The 14,489-nt window shown below is 39.9% G+C and overlaps 1 protein-coding gene across 1 annotated transcript in view; it reads left to right on the forward strand.

Moving 5' to 3' along the window:
• The window catches only part of NOX4 (NADPH oxidase 4), a 1,166,454-nt gene that overhangs the window by 1,033,159 nt on the left and 118,806 nt on the right, over nt 1-14,489 (forward strand). The window contains exon 21 of the mRNA XM_044071824.1: nt 8,463-8,571. Coding sequence (XP_043927759.1) covers nt 8,463-8,571 — 109 coding nt within the window. The remainder of the gene's footprint in view (nt 1-8,462; nt 8,572-14,489) is intronic.

A 14,489-nucleotide genomic window follows, 5' to 3' on the forward strand; every position in this document is an offset into this window, starting at 1 on the left:
TGTAGAGAAAGATGAAGCAGAATGTTTGTAAGACCATAAAAAATGACAGCTGCAATGTAAATGAGAACCACGTTTTTTAGTTAGTACTTCAGAGCTGGATAAAAGCACCTCCTATTCACAAACACATCTCATAAACTTTTATGGCACATTATTGTTTTATTTTACATAAATTATAGTTTTTCATTGTACTTCCTATATTTTGGAATTATCTCAGTGGCGTCTGGAGACATGCGTGAATGACCTCTAACCGGTAAAAGCCGAAAGACACAACAACAACAACATTGGCAGCCTAAGAGATTACTCTATAAAATGTACTTTTTCTGTGCACCATTCCTTTGAGAATCCTGTTATTGTAGGGATTTTATTCTAAGACCTCATTCCTTTCTCTGCATCATGGTAAATCAGTAGATCATTCTCTGTCTAATACCTTAAACAAAACCTGAATGAAAAAGAATTGTGTTAAGTCATTTAACTAGGCAGAGTTCTACAGAACAGTTATAATGATTCCTTCCTGTTGAGATGATAATCAATAATGACTGGATGAAAATGAGACTTGAACCCTGAACTGGATTATCTTCCTGGTTCCTTATTTCCCCACAGTCATCTGTCAATCCATGCATCTGAGACGTTTAATGACCACAATAATTGGGATCTCAGAGGAGACATTGGAGTGGAAGACTCCAAATAACTTCCCATACAACCTTTATTGTGATTTGTTTGTTTGCTTTTGGAGAAATGTGAATGTCATTTGATTTGGTAATGTTACATGTGAAGTTGTTAAATCTCGCCATTTATTCTCACTGATGGGTTTGGAGCCGATCCTCGGCTCCGACATGGCCGATAGCAAATCTCAAGGTGTGCCAGTAGCTCGAGACCAAGCCCCTTATTCCACAATGCACTGCTGGAATTACCCCATATCTAGTTTGCCGTGGCAAGAGAGATCTCGGTGATCCAGTTATCTTGGACCATTTTTAATAAATCGCAAGTTTTAAAAAACCTTTTTCTACTCTTTTTGAGAGATTATCTTATTTAGTGTGTGTGTGTGTGTGTGTGTGTGTGTGTGTGTGTGTGTGTGTGTGTGTGTGTGTGTGTGTGTGTTTCTTGTTAAAAATAATAATAGTTTAAAGTAGTTTAGATTGTAGAGATAGTGCCCTATGTTGGCTTAGTTTTTCTTAGTGTTGGGCTCTTTCTTAGCCCTATTTAGTTTTACAATTTTTACTTATTTAGTATATTTAGTGTGGGCTTAGTTAGCCCTGTATTTATCCTTTGCAGGTTAATTTTGTGGTGTGTCTCTTGATAATATGTCGGATGAGAGAGAAAAATCTCACCCCAAATCGGGGTTTAAGAAATGTCCAGATTGTGGACAGAAAATGTCCGTCATGGACGGACATGTCCAATGTGTTTACTGTCTGGGGGCTAAACACCTCCAAGATTCCTGCAGTATTTGCCACTCTTTTTCATCTAGGGTTCTCTTAGAGAGAAGGAGAAAACTCATAGATAGGGGTTTGCTACAGCATACTTTCTCTGAGGTGTTGGGTAGCCAGGAAGGTGTCAGCACTTCTTCTAAATCTTCAAAATCTTCTGATTCTAAACAAACCAAGAAGGCAAAGAAATCAGAGGGTACAGGGTCACCAGTTCCACAGTCCTCGGAACCGAGTGTCCCTTTGGTTAGGAGCCAGCTCCCAGTCTTGGAGCCGGTCTCTGAGGTTCCCTCATCTCCTCTGCTCCAGTCAGCACCTTCAGTGCATTCCTCGAAGTCTTTGATCAGCCTCTCTGATATGGATATGGATAGGCTAGTACAGAAGCTTTTACGGGCACCAGGACTTGCTAAATTGTTGTCGGCCCCGACCACGTCATCGGAGCCGAAGACCATTGAACCAGACTTGACTACTCCTCCTCTGAGCCGTACTGGACTCTCGGAGCCCGAACCGATAGTTGTCAAACCTATGGAACAGAGACCCGCACCAGTGTTATCGGTTCCATCTACTCAGACGCCCTCGGCACCGACCGAGGATGCTAGGAGCCGACACTCTCCTGTCAGGTCCAGGGATGATAGTTGGACCAATTTGTCGGTGCCAACTCTTCCTCTCGGGGCTTCGGCTTAGATGAGCTTGGCTCCTACCTCAGGCTCAGACCCCAGGGTTTTGTTGTGGGAGGATCGGACGCTCCCTCTGGATCCATCTACCCCTTCTCGTCGGAGCCATGGTGCTTTCAATGCCATGAGGAGAGTCCTGTCTCCTAAGACATTGTTGGCATCAGTTTGGGCTTCCTTCTCCCCTCAAGCTCCTGTGTCCGCTTCTATGTCTACTGGTCCCCCTAAGCGTAGACACCCAAAGCCTCAAGTGGCCCCACAGGGCGTCCCCTGCTCTTCTGAGACCTCCCCAGCTCTCCCCACTGAGAAGGTACCCAGGAAGAGACTGTGCAAGAGGAGGCACTTAGACTCCCCACAGAAGTCTATACTTCTGCAATTCCTCCATAGCACAAGATAAGACGTGTTCATAGGCATTCTCCAAATCCACAAAATGATTGTAGACTGGGAAAAGCAAAAACCCATGACCCTTCCCAAAAGTACGTAATGATAAATTGCTGTTAAACTGCTGCAGTTCAGCTCTTGGCTGAGTCCAAATTTCATCATTTTGACAAATATGTTTTCAATGAATGCTGAAGAATCTTATCCCTATATGCTGAGTTTATAGCTATAGTCTCTTCTAGAAACATGTCAGCAGAATCTTATATTGGTGAAAGTGATAAAACAGTTTCCTTCTAGTTTGTTAAGGAAAGGTTTGAATACAGTTTGTCCTTGAGCCTTTTTAATTTCTTTTTGGTACAGATTTTTTACGTTTTTCTCTGGAATATTTGGAACTAAAGAGTTTTGTTTTAGAATTTGAATTCAATTTGGAACAACATTATTGAAAGGGGTAGTCCAAAGTTAAATGGGTTTCCAAGAAATGACGAATACCTGGAATTAATCCATATAGAGCCCAGCAGCTAATTAATACAGTTCCATTATGAGGAGATAACTTAATCTGTAGGATATTTGTAGAGAAAGATGAAGCAGAATGTTTGTAAGACCATAAAAAATGACAGCTGCAATGTAAATGAGAACCACGTTGTTTAGTTAGTACTTCAGAGCTGGATAAAAGCACCTCCTATTCACAAACGCATCTCATAAACTTTTATGGCACTTTATTGTTTTATTTTACATAAATTATAGTTTTTCATTGTACTTCCTATATTTTGGAATCTCAGTGGCGTCTGGAGACATGCGTGAATGACCCCTAACCGGGAAAAGCCGAAAGACACAACAACAACAACATTGGCAGCCTAAGAGATTACTGTATAAAATGTACTTTTTCTGTGCACCATTCCTTTGAGAATCCTGTTATTGTAGGGATTTTACTCTAAGACCTCATTCCTTTCTCTGCATAATGGTAAATCAGTAAACCATTCTTCCCTTCCTAGGGAAAGGCGATTGGATGTGCTCCATAGATCTCAAGGACGCATACTATCACATAAAGATGAACAGATGCTCCAGGGGTCATCTGCATTTCTGGCTGGGAGCCAATCATTACCAGTTTCGAGCCCTGCCCTTTGGTCTCACTACAGCCCCCAGGGTGTTCACCAAATGCATGGCAGTGGTCACGGCTCACCTGAGGCGTCTAGGATTCCAAGTGTTTCCATACCTAGACTATTGGCTCCTTACTGCTACCACCAGGCATCAATTGACTTAGGCAACACAATATACTCTGACACTCTGCCATCAGTTAGGCATTACAATCAACTTTGAAAAGTCTTTCTTATTGCCATCACAGCATACCGTTTTTATAGGAGCAGAGTTAGATACCTCAACCACCACTCTACGTCTTCCAGTTGAAAGAGTCTCACTTCTTTGCCAACAACTCATCTCACTGGCGTCAAAGAACAAAGCTACAGCAGCAGAGGTCTTGAAGGTACTAGGTTTGATGGTGGCAGCAATCCTGGCTGTACCACTCTCAAGGATGCATATGCAAATCTTTCAATGGCTCCTCTTTGCTCAATGGTCCTACCAAAAGCTACCAATGCACTACATGATTCTCATCACAGATTCTTGCAAGAGAGACCTTCAGTGGTGGTAGACGTCTCTTCATGTTACAATCGGAAGACCGTTTGTTCTCCCCCAGTAGCCACTGTGACCACGGATGCTTCTCTGATAGGGTGGGGGGGGGGCATTTTCAGGGAAAGACTGCCCAAAGCACATGGACGGATCGAGTCACATCTGCATATCAATGTTCTGGAGTTGAGAGCAGAACTTCTGGCATTGCAGTACTTTCAGGACTCTCTTCCTCTAGGGACAATTGCAATTCAGATGGACAACATGTCAGTGGTCTGGTACTTGAACACCCAAGGCAGAACCAAGTCTTACCCCCTTTGTCGAGAAGCACTCAGGGTATGGCAATTGGCTATGTCATCCCACCATTTTCTGATAGCAACGCACATCCCGGGGAAATCCAATGTGATAGCGGGCAAGCTAAGCAGGGCAATACTGTTGCCTCACGAGTGGTCTCTCAACCAACGAGTTGCGGATCTGATTTTCCGCAAATGGGGCCAGCCTTGCTGTGTCCTCATTGCCAGTCACATCAATACCAAATGCAGAAGCTACTTTGCCCTAATACCTCCTCCGGGACATTCCCCTAGAGACGCACTCGTACACGATTGGCCTCCGGGTCTCCTATATGCATTCCCACCTATTCCATTGATACCCAAGGTTTTACAGAAAGCAAAGTCACTGGGAAGGACAGTTATCCTCATAGCTCCCTACTGGCCTCGACAGATTTGGTTCCCCTTCCTTCACCCTCATCTACTGGAGGATCCATGGATCCTGGACCCAGTTCCAGACCTTCTGACACACCCGTCAGGAGACCTCCATCTTTCACTGCAGTCCCTGAAACTGACTGCTTGGCTAATCCACTTCCCCTAATTGCCAGGCTTCATTCGCTCTCAGATGATACAAGACAAATCCTTTTGTCTTCTCACAAGCCATCCACCAGGAAACTGTACCGCAGTAAGTGGAACAGGTTCTCAATTTTGGCCCATATACAGAAAATCGACCCTTTCCGAGCTCCTTTATCATCCATTTTAGAATTTTTGACAAAGATTTTTAAAGAAGGAGCAGCAGCTGCCACAGTTCTAGTCCAGTTAGCTGCCATATCAAATTTCCACCTTGGATTCGATGGGTTGAATGTTATGAGCCATAAGTTATCTAAGGCTTTTCTTAAAGGTGGCTTTCACATGAGACCTCCTGTCAGAATTCCTTATTCTCCCTGGAATTTGAATTTTATGCTGTCTCAGATTATTCTCCCCCCTTTCGAACCAGCATCTTCTTGTGATCTCATATATTTGTCTTGGAAGACTATATTTCTGGTAGCCATTACTTCTGCCCGCAGAGTGTCAGAGCTTCAAGCATTATTTATTAGCCCTCTTTACATGACTTTCCATGCTGATAGAGTATCTCTCAGAACAAACCCCCCCTTTTTGCCTAAAGTCTGTTCTGAATCCAATATCAATCAGGTCATTGAGCTGCCAGTCTTTTTTCCCAACCACTCTAGCAAATTGGAATACATGCTGCACAAACTTGATGTACACAGACAGCTCAGATTTTATCTTGACAGAACTAAGGATATTAGAAAATCAGATCAAATTTTTGTATCCTTTTCGGAGGTCAGAAAAGGTAATCCAGTGGCTAAAACAACTTTATCTAAATGGTTATCAGATTGTATATCCTTTGTTTATGCGAATGCAAGCATGCCATTGACACACAAACCTAAGGCTCATTCTAGCAGAGCCATTTCTACATCTTCTGCCTTTCAAGCTAAATTGCCCCTTGACAATATTTGTGCTGCAGCCACTTGGTCTAAGCCTCATACCTTTATCACACATTACAAAGTAGATAAGGTTTCCAGGGATATGTCTTCCTTTGGTTCTATGATACTGAAAAACGTACTTCCATGAGCCACCCAAGATTGAGGGTGCTAGGGACGCTACCCATCAGTGAGAATAAACGGCGAGATTTAACAACTTTACATAAAGAAATTATGTACTTACCATAACATTCCATGTGAGTTGTTTATCTCACCTTTATTCTCACGTCCCTCCCTCCTTCCCCCTCCTGGCTGACAGTTGACTTAGAGGCTGGTACCATCCTGGTTATTCAATACTTCTTCCCCTTCGGGAAGTGCTTCCTTGTAGAAATAAATAAAAGTGTATATATACTCGCAGCAAACAAGATCTGAGGTAATTCCAGCAGTGCATTGTGGGATAAGGGGCTTGGTCTCGAGCTACTGGCAAACCTTGAGCTTTGCTATTGGCCGTGTCCATCAGTGAAAATAAAGGTGAGATAAACAACTCACATGAAACGTTATGGTAAGTACATAACTTCTTTTTCTGTTGCATTACTTCATGTTTTCTGTATAAATATTTTAGAAGTCATGGTTTAGTATTATTTCTTCAGCTCCAGGGGAAAAAAAGATAAACAATGTTTTTGGTTTAGGAAAAAAAAACATTTCAGATTAGTTTTCTTAAGTTATGTTGCTGTTGTACTCCATCTTTCTGTTGATCAGTTTCATATTGGATACTCCACATATGGCTTTCTCCAACTAAAACACACACATAAAAAATGTCTTTTTTTTCCAGTTTAACTGGCGTATGCTTAGTGTCCTTTTAATTACATATGTCATTCACTTAAGTTGTGCATGATCTTAGGATATAATGCTGTTATGTTATCTTCGTATTTGTAGGTTTGGGGCTGAAGTTGAATGTCTCATTAGTAGATTGTCTTGGCATGTTGCCACAGTGCTAGTATATTGCATTAAAAAAGTGGTCCTGAGGTTGGGAGACATGATAATTACAAAAATGGAAAGGAGTTAATAATCTGAAATGTGGACATCAATTATTTGCTTAGTGCTGTTTGAAAAGGGAGCATTACCTACAGAAATAAGTCTGGCTATAAAACAGGACTAAAATAATCAAAATCTCTACAAGTGTAGCTAAAAAGCTACAACTGCCATGTTTTTCTTTCTGCTAAGTAGAAAAGTGAAATCCCAAGCAGTTAAAATATTTTAAAAGAAAAAACTCAACCTTCCACATACTGCAACAAAGATCCTGACAGCAAAATACCATGTAAAATGTTTTAAATGTCTAAAAAAAACACACTGGATGCAAACAGTGAGAAAGCAACTTAATGTAAAATCCTGGATGCACACATATTCTAGACTACCTAAAAAAGTGACAGCAGCAGAATTAATGTGATGTCCTGTGCGAGCATTGGTATATACATAATGAATTCAATGCCTCATTAAGTTTTTCTCCAAGACACAAAAAGAGAAGGGAAAAAAAAGGAAGTTCCTTGATACAATGTCATTAAAAAAAGGTAGGATTTTTTTTTGAATAATGGGTTTGTATAGCATCAGTAGCACAAAAGTGGCTTTAGATAATGCAAGGTTTTCCCCATGTATTGTCTCTCTCATCATTGGGAAGAATTTGAGCTATTATTAAAATGTAAGAAAAAATATTTAAAAAGCTACTTCAGTCTCCAGACTACATTATCTAGGGAACTTTGCACTATGATGTAAGGAATACTGAGAATGTGCTTGTTTTTGAGTTGCAGTTACTTTGTTGTCCTCCTCTTTGATGTGTTCATATATGGTACTTCATGTCTCAAAATGTTTAACCTTGCTGGAACATTCCAGCATTTCTATATCTAGGTAATAGAAAAGAGTTAAGTACTTCATCAAATGAGGCTGAAAGGTTAATATCACAAATAATAGCTGAAAGGAGTCATTACAAACCTTTTGCATTACGTAAAGAATGTGTTTGAAAACTGGCAAACGTAATTTGATTTTTTTTCTACTTCTTTTCACTTACAGTGATGCTGCAACCCATGCATCACAGACAGATAAATGGTTCATTTTGTTTGTGAGACAGTAAAGTCAAGAAGCTTGCAATTTAATAGACAACACAGAAATCAACATATTTAAGATGGACTCATTGCCACATCACAATCAGCAATTTTTACGTAGGAAAGCCTTCAGCATGAAGATCAGAAAGGCAGTGCCTTTGTTATTCTGTGAGAAAAACATATAAAACTGATTCTGCCTGCTGATTCTTAGAACTGGCAGCACATTATTTATAGGGAATTAAAATTATTAGAATTTAAATTTTAACATATCTTCTTAAATGTTTGCATTTAGAAATCTCTTTTAGATATAATAAAAACACAAATTCCCTGGAAAGTAAATATTGTATGGAATGTCAAGAATAGCACACACTGCTTTATCATGCTATAAATGGTTAAAATCTCTCAACAAATGTTACGATCTGATGTTGTGGACTGTGTATTATATACAAGAGGAAGTGTCTTAAGATGATAATCATTTACTTTTCAGAAGCCTTTCATCATTGTTCTTACACTGCAATTTCCTTTTCAGGGATGACTGGAAAAGCTACAAGCTGAGAAGGCTCTATTTCATTTGGGTTTGCCGGGACATCCTGTCCTTCCACTGGTTTGCAGATCTACTCTGTAATTTACACAGCAAGGTGAGAACATTGGTAATATTACTTTGTTGTAAAAGACAGGGCATAATTTTAAGCAGCAACCATTTATTATGTTTCCAGGTTCAGAAATGGCATTCATAAGCTTAAGTAATTTCATGTGCTTAACTGTTCTAGATGAAAGATGGCAAAAGAATAATCTTCATAGTGTGAATTCTTGTGAGTCATTCCTTTTGCAGGTGTCTTGCAAGATACATTATGTATATTCTTAATATTACAATGGACTCTGCAAGACACACTGTGTGATTTTGACATAATAGTGAATGAAATGCAGCGTTTTAGTCAAACTATGGAGTTTTGATGTTCAGATTACTGCATTCATAGTCTGGATTGTTCAAAATGAAAGACAACAACTAGGTTTCCTTATTGCACTTTATTCTCACATAGTTAATTATGAATACTGAAGAAGATGACACTGTCATTTTTGTTCCAGAGATATTGCTAACTATTCTATTATATAACATGAATATTTTCTAATGTAATATCCTTTTTAATGTGGTGATAGTGTCTGTCAGCTGTTTTCTATATATTATTTGAAACAGCAGTGAAATATTGGATAGTAGCAGATAGTTGTTACTGTTTTTGGTTTTGATTCTATCGTTACAAAATGAATGTAATAATATTATGAAATCTGAATCGGAAAGAATATCAAACATTGATACACGTAATGGCTATATTACCTGTAGAAAACTATAAAAAATAACATGAACCTCTTCACAAGAAAATCAAAACTGCATCACATTCATATGTGGCTGTTATACATGTGGCAGACTTCTTTGCTCCTGCAGAATACTTGCCTAAGCTCTTAAAATAAAACCATATAAAATATGGAACATAATCTTATTCATATATGCAGATGCTTACTCATTCTAAAAAAAAGAGTCCCTTGATGTATACATATGCCTGGCAGTTAGCCCAGATGATTAAGGAGCTGTTAATCGGTTGTTTCCTATGGTCCAGTGGTCCAGGGGTTTGATTCCCTCAGCTTCTACTGTCTAACTGTGTAACTGAATAAGTCACTTAACCAGGCAGTGCTCTAGGGCGGAGTCTTGAAAAGGTCCATGGAGATTAGTGTACTACCCTAGTTAATAAAAATAAATTTAAATTAAATCCATTTTCTAAATTACTTGTCATAGCAAAGGTCGCAAGCTGAGCAGAGTTCACCAGAATTTCATATCCCAGCAACAGTCTTCAAGTCATTCTGTGGGATACACAGGCATTCTGGGGCAAGCCGATGGACATATTCCCTCTGTTGTCACTAGGATATGTACCTGAGCTTCTTCCCAGTGGAGCTTGCCTTAGTATACCTCTCATGGGAGGTGCCTAGGGAGAATCCTTACAAGGTGTACAAACCACTTCAGCTGGCTTTTCTCAAAGCAAAGTGATGCTGATTGTACTCTTTGAACCTTCTGGACTGTTGATTTTTTCAACTATTACAAAAACAATATTTCCATCTGTCCTGCAGAGGGACTTCATTTTTGCCTCTTTTTTTCCACAGTCTCATCCTTTCAGATACTAGGCAAATGTCGTGGCCACTAGTGATGAAGAGTGCGTAAAGTGTCAGTTTAAATAAGAGCTTTTCTCTGTGTCTCATTTCTTACTTCATTATCACACTCCAGTACAGTGCATCCACTGCTGCTCCCTTCCACTGGTCATTATCTCATTTCCTCCTACCTTTTCACATGAAGAAAACCCAAATGATACTTATGCTTCTCCACCTGAAGTGGTTCTTTACCCCAGTTTGGCAAAGTACAGTCCACTGTTTTCAAGGAGAGAACCCCATCTTGTGGAACAAAAGTGCTGACTGTAATCCCAGTTACTTACAGTTGAGTTCTGCAGTGCATTTCTAGGCTAAAATGATAGCATCATCTGCAAAGGACAGAGATGTCTCATATTCCTATATATCACTAGACACTAGAGCATTGCATGCTCAATCCATATATAACTGGCATGTGCATTATTCATGGCTTTTCAGAACGGGTGTAAAGCTAAGGCTCAGAACTGGCTAATTAAACAATTCCTTAAAACAGTCTATATCACTCAGTTCCACAGCATAGAGGGCTAAAATCCTGACTAAGATTTAGATGACCCAAGATTTGTTAGTGGCTTGGGTGCTAGAAGAGTTTGGTGGTTGTGAGTAACCTACCAATGGCACCCACAAATGAGTTTAGGTCTGTCTGACAACATAAAGTTTGAAGTAATGTGTTGCACTGAAGCCAGTAGAGGTAAATATTCAGTAAGGAACACGCACACTTACAGGGTGCAGTATTAAGTCTGTCATGGCCACCACAGAGCGAGGATAAGATGCATTGGAAGAAATCAGAAGTCAAAGAGAACACACTCCTGATTCCCAGCGCTCACCTCCTGACAAACAAATGAGACAACTGGCTCTTGTATGGATCACAAAACAAATGGGCCATAGAGCTGTCACTGTGATTAGAAATGTTTGAACTGTTCTTGACCTGGGAGAAAAAACATGGGTCAGGTGAGACCAAGAGTGGGACTTGAGGATTGTCAGTGGGTAGGTATGAGAAAGAAGGTTCTTCATTTCCAGTCTCTGTGAAGAACCATTATCCTCCTCAGGATCTGAAGTTTATTACTGAGAGATTTTCTTGTCCTTCATATAAACTTGAAGCTTTGAATATCATCCTTTGGAGGATGCTGCTTTTGGTCGCCATCTCCTCGGCTTGCAGATTGCCTGATTTATAGGCTGTTACCTTTGGGGCGCACTATTTCAACTTTGAAAAGATCCACATGCCCCTTAAGGCAGGGTAACCAAGCATACACTGAAAGTGGTGCTACAACTGTCCTTAAACCTGCTCGTTCATCTCTGTGTTTTTTGTGGGGTCAGAATCCAGAAGAGGAAGAAGAGTTCATCTTGCTTTGCATACACTGGAAGGACAAACTAGATAGGCCGTTTCTTTTTACATTAAAGAAATGTAATGTAATGTGTAGTACTACCTCAAATGTTACATTTAGATAGTGCATAAGTTCATAAAAACAAACCAGTCACCTGGTTCCTTTGGTCCAAGCAGGGACGACCTTGGAATATTTAAGCAAATTCCTTGTAAATGACTTGCTAACAACATTCAGTTTTGTAATCGGACAGCCAATGAATGGCTGAAAAATGCTGTTGCTGTAAAAGTCAACTCCTGCAGGGATGTGACTGTTCCTGCCTCAAAAATGTTTTCATTCACATGTTTATGTTGTGGCACTCGGTCAACGTTTCACACCTATATCAAACACTATTGACTGAACCAGTAGGTCAGGAGGTGGGCCGCTTTCAGTACTTATCCAGTTCTGTGACTGTCAAATGCCTAAGTTTCCTTTCAGTTCCATGACAGTCAAATGCATGGGTAATAGCACTTGACCAAGATACAAATTTAATGACTAACACTACTGTGGTCAGAACTTGCCCCTTTCTACAAGCTGCAGTCATGACAGAGATAATTATATTATGTTCAAGTGGGTAGGGGGTGAAGCCTCCTGTGTATTGAGTGTTAGGGGATTGCTCCCCCTCTTGCATAAGAAAAGGAGTTCTGCAGGGGATATAGGTGTAATGCTTTCAGTCAACTCACTTTTTGAGAAATAGCATTTTTTAAACTGATATGGAGACCTGCTATTTGTTGTTCAGGACTCAGCTGTTGGAGACCTTATTTTTGTCATTACTTCAAGTTTTGTTTTCAAGGGGTAATTCAGTTTTATTGCTTGGGATTCTTTCTCTCTTTTAACCCTGTATAAGGCCTTTAAAGTCAAATGTAACATCTGAATGCAAATATTGATGTGAAAAGCTATATTGTTGAGGGGCAGTACTTCTTGTACACCCCCAAGTGAATGCTTTGCTCCCACACTACACACATGTACATATACCTTCAAGGCTCTCACACTACCTACATTTACATACACCCACTCTCACACTACCTACATTTAGGTATACCTTCAAGCCTCTCACACTATCTGCATTTATATATACCTTCAAGGCTCTCACACTACTTACATTTACATATGCTGTCAAGGCTCTCACACTACCTATATTTACATATACTGTCAAGGCTCTCACACTACCTACATTTACATATACCTTCAAGGCTCTCACACTACCTACATTTACATATACCTTTAAGGCTGTCACACTACCTACATTTACATATACCATCAAGGCTCTCATACTACCTACATTTACATATACCATCAAGGCTCTCACACTACCTACATTTGCATATACCATCAAGGCTCTCACACTACCTACATTTACATATTCTGTCAAGGCTCTCACACACTACCTACATTTACATATACCTTCAAGGCTCTCACACTACCTACATTTAGGTATACCTCCAAGCAAGCCTCTCACACTATCTGCATTTACATGTACCTTCAAGGCTCTCACATTACCTACATTTATGTATGCCCTCAAGGCTCGCACACTACCTTACATTTAGGTATACCTCCAAGCAAGCCTCTCACACTATCTGCATTTACATATATCGTCAAGGCTCTCACACTATCTACATTTACATATACTGTCAAGGCTCTCACACTACCTATATTTACATATACCCTCAAGGCTCTCACACTACCTATATTTACATATACCTTCAAGGCTCTCACACTACCTACATTTAGGTATACCTTCAAGCCTCTCACATTATCTGTATTTACATATACCTTCAAGGCTCTCACACTACCTACATTTACATATACCTTCAAGGCTCTCACACTACCAGCATTTATATATACCTTCAAGGTTCTCACACTACCTGCATTTGCATACAGTATACCTTTAAGGCTCTCACATTACCAGCATACATATACCATTAAGGCTACTGCATCACAAGGAAGATTGCAGTCAGAGAGAGCATTCTGAAATGTTGAGCTTTTGTAGTTTTGCTTCTCAGCATTATGGCCTATATCCATACTCAGCTTAGCTGATTTGTGGGAAGGTATATTGTAATGGCTGCTTGTTATACTCTAACCATCCCTCTATGTCTTGAAGGCCTGTTCACCTTGCAAGAGCAGATTTTTTTTCCTGTGTGTTGGACAAGTATATATTTTTTGCATTTAGTTTGTGGGGTGTCTAACTTTAGATTCTGACTAGGACATTGTCATGTAAGGCTAGTTGCTGTGGTAGCCTTCGGGGCATAAGTATGCTCTTGTTTGTGAATGTAACAGTGAATGCTGTTGCGTGTCATAATCTGTGAATATGTTACTGTGGTCTGTGTCTAACAGTGTGTTGCTTTTGAGGCCTTGGGAAGGATTTTTTCAATATCTGAGCATATGTCAGTTTAGTGGTTGTGCTGGATTATGGTGGGGGATATGCCAGCTGCTGTCAGCAAGCATATGTAAGATGGTAGGCTTCAATTTCCTTAGGTATTTATGCCTTTCACAAGTGAATTCTGGAGGACAGAGCAATGAGGGGTTGTCAGTGAGCATCAGTCTTCTGCTACACTGTTTCAAGGTACCCTGTGGTAGCAAACTGACAGCAGATGCAGTAAGGGCAGACTGCAGTCCCATGGTGGCAGAGATATAGTAATCAGGCAGCCACAGTAAAGTAAATGGGAGTATTTCCTCAATATATAAGAAGAAGAAATTGAACAAAGACAAGAAAAAGGCATATAACTCAGAGGATTTTGTAAGTTGTGAAATGGTATGCCTATATCAGAAATTCGTGTTTGATTTCAATCTTCCAAAAAAAAAAAAGTTGGATGACTATATAGGAGAAAATAAATATAAATGTAGTGCTTAAGGTGAATGAAGACCATTTGCAGTTGAATTAAATTATGAAACAATGCTCTTCAAGTGTACTTATTAAACCGTTTTTTTTCAGTCTTCCATTTCTGTTTGATAATCTCCTTTTCATTGCTAATAGTATCATGGCTGTTAGTTTAATATGTGAACTATGA

Source organism: Protopterus annectens, chromosome 5.part0 (genome assembly GCF_019279795.1).
Source record: "Protopterus annectens isolate FY-2018-M chromosome 5.part0, PAN1.0, whole genome shotgun sequence".
In the NCBI taxonomy this organism is placed as follows: Eukaryota; Metazoa; Chordata; order Ceratodontiformes; family Protopteridae; genus Protopterus; species Protopterus annectens.